The 23,355-nt window shown below is 48.0% G+C and overlaps 1 protein-coding gene across 1 annotated transcript in view; it reads left to right on the top strand.

Moving 5' to 3' along the window:
• ovch2 (ovochymase 2) overlaps positions 1–19,068 on the top strand; it is a 28,462-nt gene extending 9,394 nt beyond the window's left edge. Inside the window, exons 3-11 of the mRNA XM_033038818.1 lie at positions 933–1,024; positions 4,458–4,630; positions 5,779–5,874; positions 7,994–8,145; positions 11,799–11,994; positions 13,233–13,265; positions 15,007–15,136; positions 16,489–16,628; positions 18,718–19,068. Of these exons, the coding sequence (XP_032894709.1) occupies positions 933–1,024; positions 4,458–4,630; positions 5,779–5,874; positions 7,994–8,145; positions 11,799–11,994; positions 13,233–13,265; positions 15,007–15,136; positions 16,489–16,628; positions 18,718–18,872 (1,167 nt within the window). The 3' untranslated portion in view covers positions 18,873–19,068. The remainder of the gene's footprint in view (positions 1–932; positions 1,025–4,457; positions 4,631–5,778; positions 5,875–7,993; positions 8,146–11,798; positions 11,995–13,232; positions 13,266–15,006; positions 15,137–16,488; positions 16,629–18,717) is intronic.
• Positions 19,069–23,355: the final 4,287 nt, after the last annotated feature.

Raw genomic sequence — 23,355 nt, 5'->3', positions numbered from 1 at the left:
CATGGCTGATCTGTCTCTCCTAATTCCATTCTCCTGCCTTCTCCCCATAACCCCTGACACTAAACTAATATCCTTAGCCTGCACGTGACCCATATCCCTCCACTCCCTGCATACCCTTGTGCCTATCTAAAAGCCTCTTAAACGCAACTATAGTATTTGCTTCCACCAACACCCCTGGCAGTGCGTTCCAGGCACCTACCACTCTCCTTGTGAAAAAAACCATGCCATGCACATCTCCTTTATACTTTTTTCCTCTCATTTTAAAGATATGCCTTCTAGTCTTTGACATTTCCGCCCTGGGAGAAAGGTTCTGACTGTCCAGCCTATATATGCCTCTCATCATTTTATACACTTCTATCAGGTCTCCCCAAAACCTTTTGACACTCCAGAGAAACCAATCCAAGTTTTCCCAACCTCTCCTTATAGCTAACATCAAAGGGCGGCACGGTGGCGCAGCGGTAGAGTTGCTGCCTTACAGCGCCTGAGACCTGGGTTCGATCCTGACTACGGGTGCTGTCTGTACGGAGCTTGTACGTTCTCCCTGTGACCTGTGTGGCTTTTCTCCGGGATCTCCGGTTTCCTCTACACACTCCAAAGATGCACAGGTTTGTAGGTTGATTGGCTTGATAGAATTGTAAACTGTCCTTTGTGTGTGTAGGATAGTGCTAGCATGCGGGGATCGCTGGTCGGCGCGGACCCGTTGGGTCGAAGGGCCTGTTTCTGCGCTGTATTTCTAAGCTAAAACCTAACCCAAAAAAAACCCCTTGTTTGGAGCTCATGACACGAATGTAATTGTTTGTCATATAGATTTTAAATGGTGATAAGGGAGAACATATGGCCAGTGCGGTGAGTCTCAGTGACCTGGCGTTGAGTGTGTTGTGCTGTATCAGAGAGGTCTCCCTAAATTCACTCACTTACATTTTCTTTGTCAGGTGTCCTTGAAACGGCGTAACGTACACTACTGTGGAGGGACCATCATCAGCGCAAAATGGGTGCTAACGGCAGCTCACTGCCTGCGGGACAGGTACAGAGCCAGGGACCGTCAACCCTCCCGTCACCGTTCTTTGTTGGACCATATTTTTAAACTAAGCAGTTTCAATTTCAACTCTAGTTTATTGTCACGTTTACCGAGGTAGAGTGAAAAGCTTTTGTTGCGTGCTAAAACCAGTCAGCGGAAAGACAATACATGATTACAATCCAGTCAGTCACAGTGTAAATAACATTTAGAGCAAGATAAAGCCAGTAAAGCCCGATCAAAGGTAGTCCGAGGGTCACCAATGAGGTAGATAGTAGTTCAGGACCGCTCTCTGGTTCCCAATGGATGATTCAGTTGCCTGATAACAGCTGGGAAGAAACAAGTCTTCCCTTGTCACTCTATTTATGCCTCATGGTCTCTTGTTTCAAGAGAAGGGGTCATCGACTTCAAACTGGATGTTGGGCCGAAGGGCCTGTTTCCATACTCTACAGCTGAGCTGAGCAAAACATCTGCATGGAGGCTGATGAGGTTTTGGAATTCTCTATCCCAGTATCTCTGCGGTCTCATTCTTTGTGCTTACTCGAGGATGAGTTGGTTAATAGACAATAGACAATAGACAATAGGTACAGGAGTAGCCAGCACCGCCATTCACAGTGATCATGGCCGATCATCCCCAATCAGTACCCCATTCCTGCCTTCTTCCCATATCCCCTGACTCCGCTATCTTTAAGAGCTCTATCTAACTCTCTCTTGAAAGCATCCAGAGAATTGGTCTCCACTGCCTACTGAGGCAGAGAATTCCACAGATTCACAACCCTCTGTTTTTCTTCATCTCCGTTCTAAATGGCCTACCCCTTATTCTTAAACTGTGGCCCCTGGTTCTGCACTCCCCCAACATCGAAGTTCCTGCCTCTAGTGTGTCTAAACCCTTAATAATCTTATATGTTTCAATAAGATATCCTCTCATCCTTGTAAACTTCTGTCTTTTCCCTATTCAATGATTTATGGACCTTTCCACCATTTGAGTTGTCCCAGCCACATTGAGTCAGGGAGTCACACAGCACGGATACATTCCCTTTGACTCAACGCCTATGACTGCCAAGAGGCCCCATTTAACCTCATTACACTTACCCACGTTTGGCCCAAATCCCTCTCTAGCTCTCCCACCCATGCACCTAATTGTCCTTTAAATGTTGTTATTAGCCTCAACCACTTCCTCTTTTCCAGCTTTCTCACCCCTACTGCAATCAGTCTGATAAGGGTCACAACCCGAATCGTTACCTATTCTTTTTCGCCCGAAATGCTGCCTGACATGCTGAGTTAATCCAGCATTTTGTGTCTACTTTCTCTGGAAGCTCGTTCCAATTATAGAGAGATGGGAAGGTAATGTTTCAGTCATATGTAGCATTGGTGGAACACTGTGTAGGATAGATTTAAGGTGAAGAGGAAAAGATTTAATAGGAATCTAAGGGATAACTTTTTCACACAAAGGGTGGTGGGTGTGTGGAACGAGCTGCCAGAAGAGGCAAGTATTATCCCAAAGTTTAAGAAACAGTTAGACAGGTACATGGATAGGACAGGTTTGGAGGGATATGGGCCAAGCGTAGGCAAGCGGGGCTAGTGTAGCTGGGACATGTTGGCCGGTGTGGGAAAGTTGGGCTGAAGGGCCTGTTTCCACACTGTATCACTCGATGATTCTACGACTCCATATCAGTCTCCTTATCTAAGGAAGGATTGATTAATAGGTTTATTGAAAGATTAAGGACCTGCCTCAACTATTTCCTCTGGCAGCTCGTTCCACATACCCACCACACTCCTCTGCGTGAAACAGTTGTCCCTCGGGTTCCTAATGGCCTGAAACGGTCACTGGTTTCTCTTTCCGCAGATGCTGCTTCACAGGCTGAGTCCTTCCTGCATTTCTCTTCTTGTTTTCACTTCCAGCAGCTGCAGTTTTGTTTGCCCGCTACAGTACTTCAAGTTTGACGAGGGTCCCTGTCTCTGCCAACATTTCAGGCTGAGGCAGTGAGTTTGGGGCCTCTTCACCCTCTGGGTTGCGGAAATCTTTCCTCCCCTCCCCTCTCCTCTCATCCTTCTGAAACTAGCTTTAAAATCTCTTCCACTTGGTTTGTGTTCCCTCTGCTGGAAGCATTAGGTCCTGCCTTCATCAAGAATTCTATACAGTGTTCTCTCTTCAATCTCCTTTGGTGCAAAGTATATTTTCACTAAATTGTTTACAAATTTGAGAGATGTGTTTGACTGTGTTGTTAGCTATGTTCATAGAGACATATAGCACAGAACCAGGCCTTCAGCCTAACTCATCCATGCTGAACAAGATGCCCCATCTAAGCTAGTTACATTTGCCCACGTTTCTCATGGGAACATATCCCACTAAACCTTTCCTGTCCATGTACCTGTCTAAATGTCTTTTAAATGTTGTTATTGTTCCTGCCTCAAATACTTTAGTTTAGTTTAAAGATACAGCCCGGAAACAGGCCCTTCGGCCCACCGGGTCCGTGCTGGCCAGCGAACCCCGCACAGTAACACTGTCCTACACCCGCAAGAGACTATTTTTACATTTACCAGGCCAATTAACCTACAAACCTGCACGTCTTTGGAGAGGGGACGGGAACCGAAGATCTCAGAGAAAACCCACGCAGGTCACGGGGAGAACGTACAGACTCCGTACAGACAGCACCCGTAGTCAGGATTGAACCCGGCTCTCCGGCACTACATTCGCTGTAAGGCAGCAACTCTACCGCTGCGCCACCGTGACCAGAGAGATATGCTTCCTCTGGCTGCTTGTTCCATGTACCTACCACGCTCGGCAGCACAGTGGCACAGCGGTAGAGTTGCTGCCTTACAGCGCGGAGACTTGAGTTTGATCCTGACTGCGGGTGCTGTCTCGTAAAGCTTCTCCGCACTCTTTGCAGTTTAATGGCATCTTTCCTAAAGAAGGGTGATGAAAAGGGAACACAATACTCCAACATCTTGTACAGCTGTCACATAACATCCCAACAAGAGCAGCATGGTGGCACAGCGGGAGAGTTGCTACCTTACAGTTGCAGAGATTCCCAAAGTCACAGGGAGAAGGTACAAACTCCGTACAGACAACCCCTGTAGTCAGGATCGAACCTGAGTCTCTGCTGCTGTAAGGCAGCAACTCTACCATTGTGCCCACCCTATGTCATCCCACATTTTGATCCATTAATCCCTACATAGTATAGGCAATTTTATAGGCTAATTCACCTAAAAACCTGCACGTTTTTTGTAAGATGTGGGAGGAAACCGGAGCACCCGGATCAAAGCCATGAGATCACAGGCTGAATGTGCAAACTCCATTCAGACTGCACCCGAGGTCAGGATCGAACCCTGGCCTCTGGCGCCGTGAGGCAGCCGCTGCACCACGTTTGCGCCACTGTTTGCCGCCCGTGAGCGTGCGCCTCCTGTGCTGTTACTCTTTGCTTGTTCCTGTCGTCCTCAGCAACATCTTGACCGTGTTGAGGGTGACGGCTGGTGAGCACAACCTGAAGGGCAAGGATAGCGGGGAGCAGAGACAGACGGTCAGACGCTTCATCATCCACCCCAAGTTCAAGCCCGCCTTCCCTGTGGAGTACGACATCGCTCTGCTGGAACTCAACGGCAACTTCAACTTTGGTAACGTCTGTCGAAACAAACTTTGCTTTATTGACTGGTTTTCCTTCAAGACTTCTAACGTGTACACCTTCCTAGTGTTGGTAGTCCATTAGATGTGGATATGCCCTTGCAACTTGATAGATCTCAATTATACAGGCACTAAAACTAAGTAGAACATGGAACATAGAACAGTGCAGGGCTTGATCAATGCAAAATCAAACTAATTTATATCCCACTATTTCCTAGGTATCCATGTACCTTTCTAAAAACCTCAAAACTGCAGAACATGATGCCAAGATTAAATGATTTTATCTGTTTCAACATGATCATTTTCCCTCCACTCCCTGCCGATGCATGAGTCTACTGTATCTTAAATGCCACCATCATATCTGCTTCCACCACCACCCCAGGCAGCGCGTTCCAGGCACCCACAGCTATCTTTGTAAAGAAAATTGCCCCACACATCTCTTTTAAACTCTCCCCTCTCGCTTCTTAAAGCTGTGTACTTTGGCCTTTGGCATTTCCACCCGGGGAAAATGGTTCACCATATCTATGTCTCTCATAACTTTCTAAACTGGTACAAGGGTCTCCTCCTCAGCTTCCGACGTTCCAGGGAGACCAATCCAAGTTTTCCCAACCACTCCTCGTAGATAATATTCCATAATCCCGGCAGCTTTCTGGTTCATGAACTAAACTAAACTCTTCTGCTCTCTCTCCAAAGCCTATACATTTTTCCTGTAATGGGGCAACTGGAATTGCAGACAATAAGTCTTCGGCTTCCCAAAGTGGGAAGACTATCCCAGAGTCTGGACTGTCAGGGCAGAGTAGTTTGGTTTGGTTTAGAGATACGGCGCGGAAACAGGCCCTTTGGCCCACTGAGTCCGTACTGACCTGCAATCCCTGCACATTCTATCCAGCACACTAGGGACAATTTACAATGATACCAAGCCATTAACCTACGAACCTGTGCGTCCTTGGAGTGTGGGAGGAAAATGAAGATCTCGGGGAAAACCTATGCGGTCACAGGGAGAACATACAAAATCCGTACAGACAGCACCCGTAGTCAGGATCGAACCCAGGTCTCTGCCGCTGTAAGTCAGCAACTCTACCTCTGCGCCACCGTGCCACCCCTGAGAAATAGTGACGATGCTGGTGCTTTTCCATTCCAGGATCGACTGTTTATCCGGCTTGCCTTCCCGGAGAGGAGGATAGCTTCGGCAAAGGAACCGTCTGCACCACCACTGGCTGGGGCCGGCTGTCTGAGGGTAAGGCCTGTGTGTGTGTGAGGGGGTGGTGTAGCAGACCCAAAGCAATGCAGATCCAGTCCTCTTCCCCAAAAGGAAGGCAGGAACCATCCGTGATTAGACTTTGTGGCCACTCGGTCTAACCTGCACAGAGCCGTCCCTGATCGTAACTACCCGGTGCCTTAGCTCCATGTCTCAACCATCACTGAGAGCACAGGAACCGTACAGCACAGGAACAGGCCCTTCAGCCCACAATGTCCCTGCTGTACATGATGTCAAGTGAAACTAACTTCATCTGCCTGCACGTCATCCAAATTCTCCCAGTACCCATCTATCTACAGTATGTGTCTATCTCAAAGTCTCTTCAACACCAAAATCATAACTGCCTCCACCACCTCCCACGGCAGCACCCATTCCTCTCAACATGAAAAAAACCTCCACCCCCCAATTCTCCTTTAAAATTTCCCCCCTCTCATCTTAACGCTATGCCCTCTAGTCTTCGACATTCCCACCCTGGGAGGAAGATTCCTAAGCCTTCCCTTCGATCTTCCCGTGTCTTGCCCATCACTGTGAATCATTGAAGATGGACACAAAAAGCTGGAGTAACTCAGCGGGAAAGACAGCATCTCTGGAGAAAAAAAAGCAGGTGACGTTCAGATCGGGGACCCTTCTCTCACGCTGGGAGTCAGGGAAAAGGGAAACAAGAGATATAGATGGTGGATGTGGAGAGATGGAGAACATTGTCTAGTAACACCAGCAAATGGGAACAGCTTCCCTCTCTCTGCTCTTCAAATCCAGTACCACCCTGTCCGTCTCCATCCAATCTCTCCCCCCCCCCTCCACCCCAACTTCCCTGCAATGCTCCAACCTTCTTTGATCCAAAGAGAGTAATCCCACTATAGTGACCTGGTCTTTTATTCCTTCACAGTATGTGGGATACACAAGGTGAGTCAGCATTTATTGCCCTCCTCTCATGGCACTGGAGAAGGTAGTGGTGAGTTGGCTCTTAAACTGCTACAGGTCCTTGAGTTGTGGCTACACCCACATGGTATTAGTGGGAGAGAGGTGGTGCAGAAGCCTAAAGTCCCACACCAACAAGTTCAGGAACAAAGAAAGACACAAAAGTGCTGGAGTAACTCTTCGGGCCAGGCAGCATGTCTGGAGAACATTGATAGGTGACGTTTCGGGTTGGGACCCTGTGCAAAGTACTTATGATGCAGAGTCATTATATATCATAACAGGTACTTTAATTTGTATACATACAGAGGCCATCGAGATGAGTACTGTAGCTCCGAATAGCAACATGCCTGCCCGCATGCCGCAAGGTGGTGGTGGGTGTGGAAAACCTGACATGGATTACGGATCAGGTCATCAACAGCAAAACCAGCAGCAAAATTCTCTGCCTCAGAGGACGGTGAAGGCCGGTTCTCTGGATGCTTTCAAGAGAGAGCTAGATAGGACTCTTAAGATGGTGGAGTCAGGGGATATGGGGAGAAGGCAGGAACGGGGTACTGATTGTGGATGATCAGCCATGATCACATTGAATGGCGGTGCTGGGCTCGAAGGGCCGAATGGCCTACTGCTGCACCTATTGTCTATTGTCTATTGTCAGACACGGATCAAATCAGCAATACTGTTTGATCTAACCGACTACCCCACTGATTTTCGAACCTGAGGCTTCAGTCCTGAAGTAGGGTCCTGACCCGAAATGTCACTCGTCCAAGTTCTCCAAGATGCTGCCTGACCCGCTGAGTTACTCCAGCACTTTTTTTTTTGTCAACCGATATCTGCAGTTCACCGTTTCTAGGTCGAGCGACAACCATCAGTTTCCTGAACCAACTTGTACAACTCTATTCCCACATCAGCAACAGAACACTGTGGGCAACCTCCTGGGCAACCTCCTGTGTTACCGTGGGCTTGTTTTTTTCTAATTGTGTTTTGGCACAAATATCGTGAAGTTTTTGCACGTTCTTTCTTCTCACTGTCTTGCCCAAAATGTACGTTTTTTATGTGTTTGCCTGAGTCAATGTCCCCGTGAATGCCGCTGCAAGTAAGATTTTCACCGTCGCTGTACCTCATGTGTCCGTAATAATCTATAACCTCGAGTCCATTTGACTTGACTTTCTGTGCTGCCCTCAAGGTGGAATGCTGCCGAACACTCCGCAAGAAGTCGACCTTCCCATCCTGGACCTCAAGACCTGCTTAAAGGTGATGAAGCTGGTGATAAAACAATTCAAGGGGGACACACTCCTGTGTGCGGGCTTCCCCAACGGGGGAAAGGATGCCTGTCAGGTAAGGAAGACTTGCATGTATAGGGCACTCTGCCCGATCTCTCAAAGTGCTTTGCAGCCACATGATCCTGGCTGGTGGGCAACATAGCAGCCGATTGACATGCAACAAGATCCACAACGGACAACAATGTTGGTTAATTTCAGATTTTAGTTTTAGAGATACGGCGTGGAAACAGGCCCTTCGGCATACCGAGACTGTGTCGACCAGCGATCGCCGGTCCACTAGTTCCGTCCGACACTAGGGACAATTTACAGAGGCCAGTTAACCTACAAACCTGTACGTCTTAGGCGTGTGGGGGGAAACCGCAGCACCCGGAGAAAACCCACGCAGGTCACGGGGAGAACGTACAAACTCCGTACAGACAGCGCCCATAGTCAGGAGCAAACCCGGGTCTCTGGTGCTGCAAGGCTGCAACTCTACCGCTGCGCCACCGTGCCACCCCAATGGCTGAGGCATTAATGTTGGTTAATGTTTTATAATCGCCTTGAGATAGAAGGGGGATTACCCACTCCTTCTGTAAATTAGTACCAGGTGTTCATTTGTATTCATAGTTCACAAGTTATAGGTGCAGAATTGGGCCCATTCACCATTCGGCCCATCCGCCATTCAATCCAGGCTGATCTATCTCTTCCTCCTAACCCTATTCTCCTGCCTTCTCCCCACCTATAACCCCTGACACCCGTACTAATCAAGAATCTGTCAATCTGCACCTTAAAAGTATCCATTGACTTGGCCTCCACAGCCGTCTGTGGCGATGAATTCCACCGATTCACCACCCTCTGAATAACAAAATTCCTCCTCATCTCCTTTCTAAAAGTACGTCCATTTATTCTGAGGCTGTGGCCTCTGGTCCTGGACTCTCCCACGAGTGGAAACATCCTCTCCCTATCCACTCTATCCAGGCCTTTCACTGTTTGATAAGTTGAGTGGGCAGGCAGCTCCGCTGGCAGTGTGGTGCTCATTCAGCCCTGCATTGGGAGGCTCAGCCTAGAGATTGTGCTAACTGTCCCAAATTGGTCTGTGAAGCCAATGCCTCTGCCTCAGAGCGATTGAAGTAAAGATTGGGAAATAAAGTCACATCCACAACTGCCACAGTCATCCATGATGTTCCTCAGGGATCAGTGCTGGGGCCACTGCTTTTTATCATCTATATTCAACCTCTTGGCAATATTCTCCGTCATTTTGGAATCAATTTTCACTGCTACGCCGATGATACACAACTTTACCTCTCCACAAAACCAAACACCTCCCTTCCCCAACTGCCCTCACCACCTGTCTTCAAGCTATCAGCAACTGGATGTCACTCAACCTTCTAAAACTCAATGGAAATAAAACAGAAATCATGCTAATTGGCTCAAAGTCCACACTCTCCAAAACCCACCCGTTCACCATTTCAGTTGATGGCTCACCCATACCCACCTCCTCCCATGTCAAAGGTCTCGGCGTCATTCTGGACAGTACACTTTCCTTTGGCCCCCACACCAGCAATATCACACGCTCTGCATACTTTCATCTCCGCAACATCTCCAGACTCCGCCCCTCCCTCTCCAAAGACAATACAAAAGTCCTCATCCACGCTCTGGTCACATCCCGCATCGATTACTGCAACGCCCTCCTCACTTGCACCTCCAATAAACTTCTTCATCGCCTCCAATGCATTCAGAACTCTGCAGCCCGGATCATCACCCGCACCAGATCATCGGACCACATCACACCCATCCTCACTCAGCTCCACTGGCTCCCTGTGCACCACCGGATTAACGACAAGATTTTACTGCTGACCTTCAAAGCCCTACACCACCTTGCTCCCCAATACCTCTCTGACCTGCTGCTACCATACACTCCTTCCCGGTCACTTCGTTCCTCCTCAGCTGCAATTTTAACTGTCCCCACATTTAGACTCAGCACCATGGGTGCAGAGCCTTCAGCTGCTCTGCCCCCACGTCTCTGGAACACTCTCCCACCTCCCATCCGTCACCTGGACACTATCGATCAATTCAAATCACAACTCAAAACACACCTGTTTAGATTAGCATACCCGACATAACTTCCACCATGTTCACCCTGATTTTAATGACTTAAAATGTTTTGTGTATTTTTTTGTTTTTGTTTTTTGTTTTTAATCAACTTGATTTTAATATTGATAAATGTATTGTGATTTTATGTCCTGTAAGGTGTCCTTGGGTGTCCAGAAAGGCGCCAGCAAATAAAATGCATTATTATTATTATTATTATGCTTCCACCACCATCCCTGGCACTTTGTCCCAGGCACTCACCATCCTCTGTAATAACTTGCCCCTCTTAACCTAAAGCTATACCCTTGCGGGAGTTTCCTCCGCCAGGAGTACCATGTAATCCCGAGCGACCTGCTCCATGGTTGGATAGTCGACGACTAAACCGTCCCTCCCCCACCTGGTTTGCCAGGTGAAGAGGGGGCTGTGGACCCCCAGCAGGACCAAAAACAAGACCTGTCAAAGGATGGATGAGCTCCTAGCGAGCCAACGGCCATGCACACTTCAGTAGAAGTTGTGATCACTGTCGTACATAGCGTTGTAAGGAATGATGATAAAGCACTCACACCAAAACCCTATACTTCCAGTGGCGGACGTCCGCAGGAACTGGAGGACGGAGATGTGTGGTGCGTCCGTCACCGTTCCTGTTGGAAACCAGCACCAATGTGACGTTAATGTTTTCAACGAAGATGAATGAATGAATGAATGAATGAATGAATGAATGAATGAATGAATGAATGAATATGCCTTCTAGTCTTTGATAATTTTATACACCAATCTGCAGTTGTATAAGACGTTGGTGAGGCCACATTTAAGAGTGTTGTGTTCAGTTCTGGCACCATGTTATAGGAAAGATGTTGTCAAGCTGGAAGGGGTACAGAGAAGATTTACGAGGATGTTGCCCAGGACTAGAGGGTCCTGAACCATAGGGAGAGATTGAGCAGATGGGACTGTATTCCTGGAACACAGGAGGATGAGGAGTGATCTTATAGAAGTGTATAAAATCATGAGAGGAATAGATCAGGTAGATGATGCTCAGAGTCTCTTGCCCAGAGTAGGTGGATCGAGGACCGGAGGACGTAGGATTAAGTTGAAGGGAAAAGATTTAATAGGAATCTGAGGGGTACTTTTTCACACAAAGGGTGGTGGGTGTATTGAACGAGTTGCCGGAGGCGACAGTTGAGGCATACCTGTTTAAGAAATATAGAAACATAGAAAATAGGTGCAGGATGAGGCCATTCGGCCCTTTGAGCCAGCACCGCCATTTATTATGATCGTCCCCTATCAATAACCCGTGCCTGCCTTCTCCCCATATCCCTCGACTCCACTAGCCCCTAGAGCTCTATCTACTCTCTCTTAAATCCATCCAGTGACTTGGCCTCCACTGCCCTCTGTGGCAGGGAATTCCATAAATTCACAGTTAGACAGGAACATGGATAGGACAGGTTTGGAGGGATATGGACCAAACAATGTGGGACTAATGTAGCTGGGACATTGTTGGCCGGTGTGGGCAAGTTGGGCCGAAGGGCCTTTTTCCGTGCTCTGTGACTCTATGACTCAGTGGGGCATCTTGGTTGGCATGGTTTTGCCACCCGTACATTGGTTGTGTTGACTTGGTCCACCACTGTTTTTTTCTCGGAGGGTGATTCAGGAGGTCCCCTGATGTGCCGGGGGAAGGGTGGCGCCTGGACCGTGGCCGGTGTCACCTCGTGGGGGATGGGCTGCGGCCGCAACTGGAAGGACAACGGAAAGAAATCGCCCAACGCCCGTGGAACCCCAGGGGTCTTCACACAGGTGAAGGCTCTGAAGTCCTGGATTCAGAAGAACACAAAGAGCGGTGAGTGACCAACACCAACGGGATCGGCTGAATGTTTCAAACCAATGCACATGGACAGGGAAGACCATTTGAGCAGAAGAGCTTGCCCCAAGTGTATATGGACACAAAATGCTGGAGCTACTCAGTGGGTCAGGCAGCATCTCTGGAGAAAAGGAATAGGTGACGTTTCGGGTCGAGATCCGGCCAACAGACTGAGGGAGAGGGAAACTAGAGGTAAGAGAAGGTACAGAACAGGTAGCAGAGCCTGCATTGATGACTCAGTAAAGGTGGAGCCCACAATGGTCCATTGTTGGCTGGGAACGGGGTGTTACGAAGGGATACAACGGTGAAATTAGCAAGAAGTCCAGAGTGGAGAGGGCACGGAGAAAGAGGGAATGAAAGGGTTACTCGATGTTAGAGAAATCAATATTCATGCCGCTGGGTATGAGGTGCAGTTCCTCCAATTTGCATGTGGCCTCAATCTGACAGTGGAGGAGGCCTAGGACAAAATGTTTGCCCACGGGGAGATCGCGTGGGCCAAGGCGGACTGTGCGTGGGTGTTCAGCGAAACGCTTGCCCAGTCTGCCCCCACTGTGAGTGATTGTCTCCACTTTGCTTCATAAAATAAGGCCATTCAGCCCATCACAGCCGTGCTAGAACTTTGTAGAGCAGTCCCATCATTTCCATTCCCCCACGGATTTTCGAACCTCTACCTTTGTCCTTTCTCCTCAACTGAGGCTTAGTATAGTTTAGTTTAGAGATATAGCACAGAAACAGCTCCTTCGGCCCACAGAGATCCCCTTACACTAACACTATCCTACACACTAGGACAAGTTACAATTTTATATGAAAGCTAATTAACTTACAAACCTGAATGTCTTTGGAGTGTGGGAGGAATCCGCAGCACCCGGGGAAAACTTTCGCAGTCACAGAGAGAACATACAAACTCTGTACAGACAGCACCCGTAGTCAGGATCGAACCCGGGTCTCTGGCACTGTAAGGCAGCAACTCTACTGCTGCGCTGCCATGCCGCCATGCCGCCCCAAGTATAGTTTTACAATGTTCCAGCTTTCCAGAGAAAAAGTTCAATGTCTGCAATGGGGTAGGTTGGAAGATCAAGACTACACCCTTGTTTATGGAAGGACCATTCAATAATCTGATGACAGGGGGGAAGAAGCTGTTACTGAGTCTTTTTCAGCTTGTTATGGTGAAAATAAAGTGGTGCAGGAGGACTAAACATGTTCACTTCTCATTGCAGCATTTAAAGGACGCAACAGATCGATTTTATCTGGTACGTTAGGATTTAAGTTGTTCATAAATCTTTCAGCTCTAGATATCCTTTCCTAAGAACCTCCATATATATACATATATTTCTCTCTCTCTCTCTCTCTCTCTCTCTCTCTATCTCTATCTCTCTATCTCTATCTCTCTATTGCTCTCTATCTCTCTCTATCGCTCTCTCTCTCTCTCTCTCTCTCTCTCTCTATCTCCTGATTAAATATTACACATGCAACGTTATCACCTTCCCCTCAGCTAACAATGAACCATTCTACATTTCCTTATCACCCTATGCTTTGATCTGTCATTTTCACACCTTACCCTTCTATATATCTGGACTCCCTCTCCTCTGACTCTCAGTCTGAAAAAGGATCTCGACCCTAAACGTCACCCATTCCTTCTTTCCAGAGATGCCGCATCCCGCTGAGTTACTCCAGCATTTTGCATCTATCTTTGTTGTAAACCAGCATCTGCAGTTCCTCTCTACACCTCTCTCTTGGGCTGAAGATGGACACAAAAAGCTGGAGTAACTCAGCAGAACAAGCAGCATCTCTGGAGAGAAGGCTGGGTGACGTTTTGGGTCGAGACCCTTCTTCAAACTGGTTAGGGATAAGGGAAACAAGAGTTATAGACGGTGATGTAGAGAGATAAAGAACAATGAATGAACGATATGCAAAAAAGTAACAATGATAAAGGGAACAGGCCTTGGTGAGCTATTTGTAGGGTGAAAATGACTCACGTCCTAATTTCCCTTTCATAGATTGCTCATAGAGTCGTAGAGGGATACAGTGTGGAAACAGGCCCTTCGGCCCAACTTGCCCACACCGGCCAACATGTCCCAGCTACACTAGTCCCACCTTCCTGCGTTTGGTCCATACTATATCCCTCCAAACCTGTCCTATCCACGTACCTGTCTAACTGTTTCTTAAATGTTGGGATAGTCCCAGCCTCAACTACCTCCTCTGGCAGCTTGTTCCATACACCCACAATCCTTTGTGTGATAATGTTACCCCTCAGATTCCTATTAAATCTTTTCCCCGTCACCTTAAACCTATGTCCTCTGGTCCTCAATTCACCTACTCTGGGCAAGAGACTCTGTGCATCTAACCGATCTCGGAGAAAATCCACAAGGTCATGGGGAGAAACTCCGTACAGCAACTCCTTTACAGACAGCACCCGTATTCAGGATCGAACCCGGGTCTCTGGCGCTGTGAGGCAGCAACTCTAGTCTCCCGCTGCGCCACCGTGCCACCCTCTCTCTTTGAAGTAATTTTTTTGAAAGAGTCCAGAGATAAGAGATGAGATAGATAATAATAATAATGGACGGGATTTATATAGCGCCTTTCTAATACTCAAGGCGCTTTACATCGCATTATTCATTCACTCCTCAGTCACACTCGGTGGTGGTAAGCTACTTCTGTAGCCACAGCTGCCCTGGGGCAGACTGACGGAAGCGTGGCTGCCAATCTGCGCCTACGGCCCCTCCGACCACCACCAATCACTCACACACATTCACACACATTCACACACAGGCAAAGGTGGGTGAAGTGTCTTGCCCAAGGACACAACGACAGTATGCACTCCAAGCGGGATTCGAACCGGCTACCTTCCGGTTGCCAGCCGAACACTTAGCCCATTGTGCCATCTGTCGTCCCAATGGATAGATGGTGTCCCATCACGTGGCTCCGAAGCTGTACCCCTCCCATGAATGATGACTTCCTCACACAGGCTCTTTCTGTTGTTCCTCCAAATAGGAGTTGAGCCGGAGACTTCAGAGGACACACAACCTACCGAGGCGATTCATTACTCCCCTGAATGCGGAGACCTGCTGTTGACCAGAGCCCAGGGAGAGATCCAAGCGGCCAGTTCCATGAACCAGTCTAAGTATGTTGTGGTACCGGTACTGTAACCCTGCCTTTCCCAGTGACAACCTCCACAGCTAGAGGCCAAGCGGCTGAGATGGTGAGGGTCAGAATTCAACAAGTCAGAACACTCAGCATGTCCCTGCACACTCCACCACAACCTGCAGTAATCCCAGTACAAATACTGACACACTTTGTCCCAGTACAAATACTGACACACTTCCCATCCCAGTACAAGTATTGACACGGTCCCTATCTCAGTTCTACACATATTTGGCCACATTGGTGATGAACCGGATGAGGGGGAACCTTATTGAAACTTACCGAACAGTGAAAGGCCTGGATAGAGTGGATGTGGAGAGGATGTTTCCAGCAGTAGGAGAGTCTGGGACCAGAGGCCATAGCGAAGGAAAGATAGATCAGCCATGATTGAATGGTGGAGTGGACTTGATGGGCCGAATGGCCTAATTCTGCTCCTAGAACTTATGAATTTGTGCACTTACATTGACAGGATCATTCCCAACTCTGGGATAAAATGTGAGAAATCCCGACGGATGTTCAGAGGTCATTTTGGGAGAATCCTATGAGTTTCATCCCAGGCAACAGCATCTCAATGGTGCCCCTATCCTTCATGTGGTGGACCCTCATGTGAGAGTAGGAATGTACTGCCTGTGGCATTTTTGGACTTAATCACAACTTTCAAAAGAATCTTGCCTCACCAGGACATGCTAGATAGTTTGGGCCTGTATTCACTGGAGGCTAGAATAATTAGGGGTGGCCTTATTCAAACATATAAGATTCCAAAATGGCTTGACAGGTTAAATGTTGGGCTGTTTCCACCAGTGGGAGGGTTATGAACAAGAGAGGCAGAGTTACAAAATGAGGGGGTGGTCATTTAAATCTAAGGCGTGTAGATATTTCTTCTCACAGAGGGTGGTGGATCTCTGGAATTCTCTGACCCTGAGGGCGATGGAGGCTGTTAAGAGAGACAAAATTATTAGATGTGCTTAAGGTGGCGATGGGCAAACATGTGAACGATCGAGGAAGTGAGGGCGAAAGGGAATCAGCACAGTTGAGTAATTGAGGCCAGCATACAGCCATGACCATATTGAATGGTGGGGCAGGCTTGAGGGGCCGAGTGGCCTACTGTTGCTCCAATTTTCTTTGCATAGGAAAGACCTGCAGACGCTGGTTCAAATCGAAGATAGACACAAAATGCCGGAGTAACTCAGCGGGACTGGCAGCATCTCTGGAAAAAGGGTCTCGACCTGTAACGTCACCCATTCCTCCTCTCCAGAGATGCTGCCTGTCCCGTTGAGTTACTCCTGCATTTTGTGTCCAAATCTCCAATTTTCTTACATTCTTGTGTTCCAGTTGCCTGTGGAGGATCATAGCACCAAACAACAGAATTGTTAAACTGGACGTCAAAGCCTTTAATGGCAGCGTGGAGAGTGAGGGTTGTGCGTCTTCTCTTTCCGTCTTTGATGGAGAAACTGCCGGCAAAAACATGAAGGGTAAGTGGATGGCCCCTGCCCTTGTTTCCTCTTCCGCCTGTCCTCTGGAACGTCCTGAACTCTCCAGGTGGGGTAAAAATCACCGAGGCTCACAGAGCTACAGACGCAGAACCCTCTCAAAAGTTTAATGACACAGAATAAATGCCATGAGTGAAATGGAAGACATGCCTCCTGTGGAACATGAGCTCGCCACCTGAATTCAGGCCAATGTCTCCCATTCCTCTTTGTGCAGTTCTGGTCATCTACCTACAGGAAGGACCATATTCTGTTGTGCTGTTGCAAGTAAGAATGTCAATGTTCTATCGGAGACATATGACAATAAAACACTCTTGACTCTTGATGTTATTACGTTGGGAAGGGTGCCCAAGATTCTCCTCCTCTCTCTGACGGGTTTTCTGCTACACCCTCTCACACTATGATTCCTCCTGCTCTCTGGCTCTGCGACCACGTTTTAACCTGGCCTCTCTACCAGAGCCACATGAGTTTCCTGCCAGTTCCATTGTTCGCATCCCTGTGTCCCTTCGTTATCACCTCTTCCCCAGCCAACAATGGGGCATTGTGGGCTCCACCTTTTCTTGGTCATCTGTTGCCGGCCCTGTTTTGTTCTGGCCTTTTCCTACCTCCAGTCGCTCCCCCCCCCCCCCCGCCCCCCTCTCTACTTTCAGTCTGAAGAAGGATTCTGACCCAAAACGTCACCTATTCCTTTTCTCCAGAGATGGTGCCTGACCTGCTGAGTTACTCCAGCCCTTTGTCTCCATCGCCAGGATGTTACCTGGGCTTGCTGGCTTGAGTTTCATGGAGAGGTTGGATAGGCTGGGACTTTTTTCATTGGAACATAGGAGGCTGAGGGGTAGGGTTGCCAACTGTCCCGTATTAGCCGGGACATCTCCCGTATATCGGGCTAAATTGGTTTGTCCCTACGGGACCGCCCTTGTCCCATATTTGACGGCTACTACTCGGGCCGAGGGGACTGTCGGGTCGGAGCGCCGCGTCTGGCCCCGCCTCACCCGCCCCGATGTAGTGCAGCCCATGGAGTGCAGCAGCAGTGCCTCGCCCGTGGCCCCATCGGTCAGCAGCCCGGCCAGCTGTCCGACCTTTGGACCTTTGCTTACCGCCGACACCACCACACCTCCTCCTCATGGCTGATCATCGGCCATGTGTTGGATGGGGTGCCGGACTTTGCGTGCAGCAGAACACAAGGCCCAACCGGCAGGCCAACTGAGGAGTTTTAGCCCGGGCCGCGCGACGTCGCAGGCAAAGTCCGGCACCCGGGCCAAAAACTCCTCAGCTGGCCCGCCTGCTGGGCTTTGCGTGCAGTCCAGCACCCAGGCCAACTCATCATTCACCCAGCAACGGCCGAGTCTCTTATTTTGACCTTTTGCGCTTATTTGGGAGTGAGAGAGTTGGCAACCCTACTGAGGGGTGACCTTATTGAAGTGTACAAGATCATGAGGAGCATGGATGGATTGAAGGCATACAGTCTTTTTCCTTGAGGTAGAGGATTCTAAAACTAGAGGGCATATTCTTGAGCTGTGGGGGAGAGATGTAAGAGGGATCTCAGGGACAATATACTTACTCTCTCAGGGTAGTGTGAGCAGAGGAGATTAGTTTAATTTAGCATCATATTCAGCCAGTGGCGGACTGGGTCTAAAAAATATTGGTTACCAGGAGACAAAGGGGGCCCACTTCATCAGGGGCCCACTTGATATAGGGGTCCACTTCATCAGGGGCCCACTTGATATAGGGGGCCCACTTCATCAGGGGCCCACCTGCCATCGGGCAAGCTGACACCCTGGCCAGTCCGCCACTGTATTCAGCACTATGAGACATAAATATATAATAATCAACTGTGTGATATCGGGTTTACAGGCCTGTTAAGCTGCAGTAAGTAAGAATTTTATCGTTCTGTTGATGGTCCATATGACAATTAAACACACTGGACTCTTGACATTGTGGGACAAAAGGCATCTTTGTGTGCTGTGCTGTTCTATGTTCTACATGGTACAGTGCCGTGGTTGAATGGCCTTGTTCTGCACTCTTTAGTTTTACGTTTACACAACGCTAAGTGTTATTTCTTTGCTTCTTCCAGCGAGGTTGTGTGAGGGTCAAACATCTTCGCCCATCTGGTCCAGTGGGCCAGCACTAACGGTGGAATTCACTGGCAGGTTGAACAGCACTTCAGCTGGTGTCCAGTTGGCTTACACCACCCACACCTCGAAGAACGATCGACAACTCCTCGCGTGACAGGCGAGACGCACAAGAGAACGGAGTACCCGCAACTTACAGCTCAGATGGGGCGTTTGGCATCGATGTTCCAGCATACATACGAGCCTTCCAGGATGCACACCTTTCACCTCTCTCCAGCCCCCTAGTTCCGCTTCCATTTATTCACCTACTCTTTAAATGTGGTGGCGCAGCTGGTAGAGCTGCCACCTCACAGCGCCAGAGGCCCAGGTTCAATCCTGACCTCGGGTGCTGTCTGTGTGGAGCTTGCATGTTCTTCCTGTAACCACGCGGGTTTTCTCCGGGTGCTCCGGTTTCCTCCCACATCCGAAGGTCGTGCAAGTTTGTAGGTTAATTGGCCTCTGTATATTGCCCTTAGTGTGTAGGGAGTGGATGAGAAAGTGGGATCATATGGAACTAGTTTGAATGGGTGATCCTTGGTCGGCCTGGACTCAGTGGGCTGAAGGGCCTGTTTCAATGCTGCATCTTCCAATCAAAAACAAAATCCATCTCCCCTGGTCATCTCAAGCCTTTCCTGCCATCTCTCCACTTTTGGCACTTCCTTTTTAAAATTGAATTATTCTGTCGGGCTTACCACAGGGTTGAGTTAGGATTCTACAAAATGCAGTTGCTCATCCAGGCTATCCAACAACATGGTGTCAGCAACATTAGGGGGGCACTGTGGCGCAGTGGTAGAGTTACTACCTTACAGCGCCAGATTTCCGGGTTCAATCCTGACTACAGGTGCTACCTGTACAGAGTTCGTACGTCATCCCTGTGACTGCGTGGGTTTTCTCCGGGTGCTCCGGTTTCCTCCCACACTCCAAAGACGTACAAGTTTGTAGGTTAATTGGCTTCGGTAAAAGTTGTAAATTGTCCATAGTGTGTAGTAGGATAGTGTTAATGTACAGGGTGCTCGCTGGTCAGTGTGGACCTGGTGGGCCGAAGGGCCTGTTTGCGTACTGTATCTCCAATCTAACGTCTAAATGTCGTAGACACCAACAGCAAGGAACGATATGCCTTCTGGCACCATTTTGTCTCCAAAAAGAGAATTGTCCATAAGAATCTTTATCTTTAAACCTGTGTAGAAGCATTTTTTTTTTCTGACATTGAATGACTGCTTTAATCATGAACATATATTAAACAAATTGTCTTTAAGAGCTCGATATAAATTGGATGCAAGACATTATGTTTTCGGGAATTGAATGCTGTAGTACTTTAGCTGGTATTCTGCAGAATCGCTGTAAGGTGATAATTTAACCCAAGCTTAAATCAAATTGTACCTGGGCACAACATTGAAGAGTCCGAAGAAGGTTCTCGACCCGAAACATCACCTACCCATGTCCTCCTGAGAAGCTGCCTGACCCGCTGAGTTACTCCAGCACTTTTTGTCCTTTATTGTAAACTAGCTTCTGCAGTTCCTTGTGTTCCCACGGTAACACATTTATAGTTTCACTCTGTGATTGCATCGGCGCCCTATATTTTATTTTGTTTAATAATTATGGTTTGATATGTAGCAGATGGAAATTAAAATTTCTCCTGAATATTTTCCTTTGCCTCTCCATCCGTTATTTCTTCACTAAGTCATGTCTTCACTAATTCACTAGAACATGTCCCCAAGAACTGTTTAAAATAAAATATGGGCATCAAATGACCATCAGATTTTACTGCGTAGACGGTACTAGCGTGATCCCACTACTAGCCACATCTTCCCATCTCCACCCCTTTCCCTCCGCATCTCCCTGGTCAACTCATCCCTTCCCATCCAAACCACCCCCTCCCCAGATACTTTCCCCTGCAACCGCAGGAGATGCAACACCTGTCCCTTTACCTCGCCCCTCGACTCCGTCCAAGGACCCCGACAGTCTTTTCAGGTGAGGCAGAGGTTTTCTTGCACCTCCTTCACCCTCATAGATACATAGAAAATAGGTGCAGGAGTAGGCCATTCGGCCCTTTGAGCCAGCACCGCCATTCAGTGTGATCATGGCTGATCATTCACAATCTGTACCCCGTTCCTGCTTTCTCCCCATATCCCTTGATTCCGCAAGCCCTAAGACCTCTATCTAACTCTCTTTTGAATGCATCCAGTGAATCGGCCTCCACTGCCTTCTGAGGCAGAGAATTCCACAAATTCACAACTCATCTACTGTATCTGCTGTTGCCAGTGTCGACTCCTGTATATTGACAAGACAAAGCACAGGCTCGGTGATCGTTTCGCTGATCACCTCCGCTCAGTCCGCCTAAACCTACATGATCTCCCGGTTGCTCAACACTTTAACTCCCCCTCCCATTCCCACGCTGATCTTTCTGTCCTGTGCATCCTCCATTGTCAAAGTGAGGCCCAGTGCAAATTGGATGAACGGCACCTCATATTTCGCTTGGGCAGCTTACACCCCAGCGGTATGAACATTGACTTCTCTAACTCCAAGTAGCCCTTGGTTTCCTTCTCTCTCCCTCCCCTCCCCCTTCCCAGTTCTCCGACCTGTCTTACTGTCTCCGACTACATTTTATCTCTGTACCGCCCATTTCCCTGACATCAGTCAAAAGAAGGGTCTCGACACAAAATGTCCTTCTCCCCACAGATGCTGCCTGGGAGTTACTCCAGCATTTTGTGTCTGCCTTCGATTAAAACCAGCATCTGCAGTTCTTTCCTACAGATTTTACTGCGTGTTATGTGTGTGCCTATATGCGAGTGTGTGCGTGCATGCGTGTTTGTGGACGAGCTCTCCTCAGTGTACCCATGTGCATCGGGTGGGGTTGGTGATGTGGTGATGCACTATCCCTAGGTGGATGATGAGGTGCTGATCCTTGGGCTTCACTGGAAAAGCAGAAGAGATGGAGAGATCTGTGTGAATGATGCTGCTGTAGTTGTGGACTCTTGCTGTTCATTTACCGGCATGGAGCAACACAGCACAGAACCAGCCTCTTTGTCCCACCATGTTTATGAAGAGCCATCAAGCCCCATCTATACTAATTCCATGCACCAACACTTGGTCTGCAACATTCCATGCTTTGGAGATTCAAAAATTCATCTAGATGCCTCTTAAATGTCGTGGGAGTCAAACAATGATGGTTAGAAGGAGGCCATTTGGCCCATCAAGCTTCTGCTAACTGTTTGACAAGACTATCCAGTTGCCATAATTATTGAGGTATAAACTGGTGTGCTGTGCAGGCCATGCTTGGAACATCTATTTTAGGAAAAGCATTTTCTTTGGATTCACCGTATATTCAGCTCTAGTCTGTAAACGTTAGGTCAATAATGGAAAAAAAACACAATCCAACTTTTGAAATCTTGTTTATTCCATTAATTATGCACTGTTACATCATACAATTTATTTGCTACATCAAAGTATGAGGGAAAATTAAAATACATTGAAAAATACACAATAAATTCTACCAAACCTAATTTTAATAGACAAGCATGCCAGTGTAAAACTCCCTCTTCCCCCAACACCAACTACTTAGCCTCTCCCAAAAATAACCCAGGTAAGCTAACACACAAGTCTTATATCAGATGCAATCCCCCATAATCAATTTATGTTGTATTTTAAAGAGGGTAATTTAGTGTCATAGAGTTATACAGCACAGAAACAGGCCCTTCAGCCCAACTTGTCCATGCCAAACCTATGCTAGTCCCACTTGCCCATGTTTTGTCCCATATCCTTCTTAACCTTTCCTATCCATGTACTTGTCCAAAATGTCTTATAAATGTTTTGTATTTGCCTCAGCCACTACTTCTGGTAGCTTGTTCCATATACCAATCACCCTCTGCATGAAAAAAATGCCCCTTGGGTTCATATTGCCACAGAGGGCTGTGGAGGCCAAGTCAGTGGATATTTTTAAGGCAGAGATAGACAAATTCTTGATTAGAACGGGTGTCAAGGGGTATGGGGAGAGGGCAGGAAAATGGGATTAAGAGTCAGAGATCAGCCATGATTGAAGGGCAAAGTAGACTCGATGGGCCGAATGACCTAATTCTACTCCTATAACTGGTGACCGTGAACTTATTCCCATTAAATCTTTCCCCTCTCACCTTAAATATTTCCTCTAATTCTTGATTCCCCTACTTTGGGAAAAATATTACGTGCATTTGCCCTATCTATTCCCCACATGTTGATATACATCTCCATAACATAACCCTTAACCTGCGCCTCAATGGTCCCAACCTTCCCAACCTTCCCCTAAAGCTCAGGCCCTCCACTCCTAGCAACGTTATCGTAAATCTTCTCTGTGCTCCCTCCAGCTTAACGGCATCTTTCCTACAGTAAGATGACTGGAGTTGAACACAATACTCCAAGTGTGGCCTCCCCAACGTCTTGTACAACTGTCCATCTGCCCTACAATGCCTCTTTGAATTTTATTAACTACCATCGTTCCTCCCCTCAGCAGCTTCTGCTACCTTGTCAGACAGTCACAATGAGCGGGGATAAACACAAAAGCTGGAGCTACTCAGCGGGTCATGCAGCATCTCTGGAGAAAAGGAATTGGTGACATTCGGGTCGAG

This window comes from Amblyraja radiata, chromosome 20, assembly GCF_010909765.2.
Source record: "Amblyraja radiata isolate CabotCenter1 chromosome 20, sAmbRad1.1.pri, whole genome shotgun sequence".
NCBI classification, from domain to species: Eukaryota; Metazoa; Chordata; class Chondrichthyes; order Rajiformes; family Rajidae; genus Amblyraja; species Amblyraja radiata.
The sequence above is the reverse complement of the archived record's forward strand: the minus strand, read 5'-3'. Positions and strand labels throughout refer to the sequence as shown.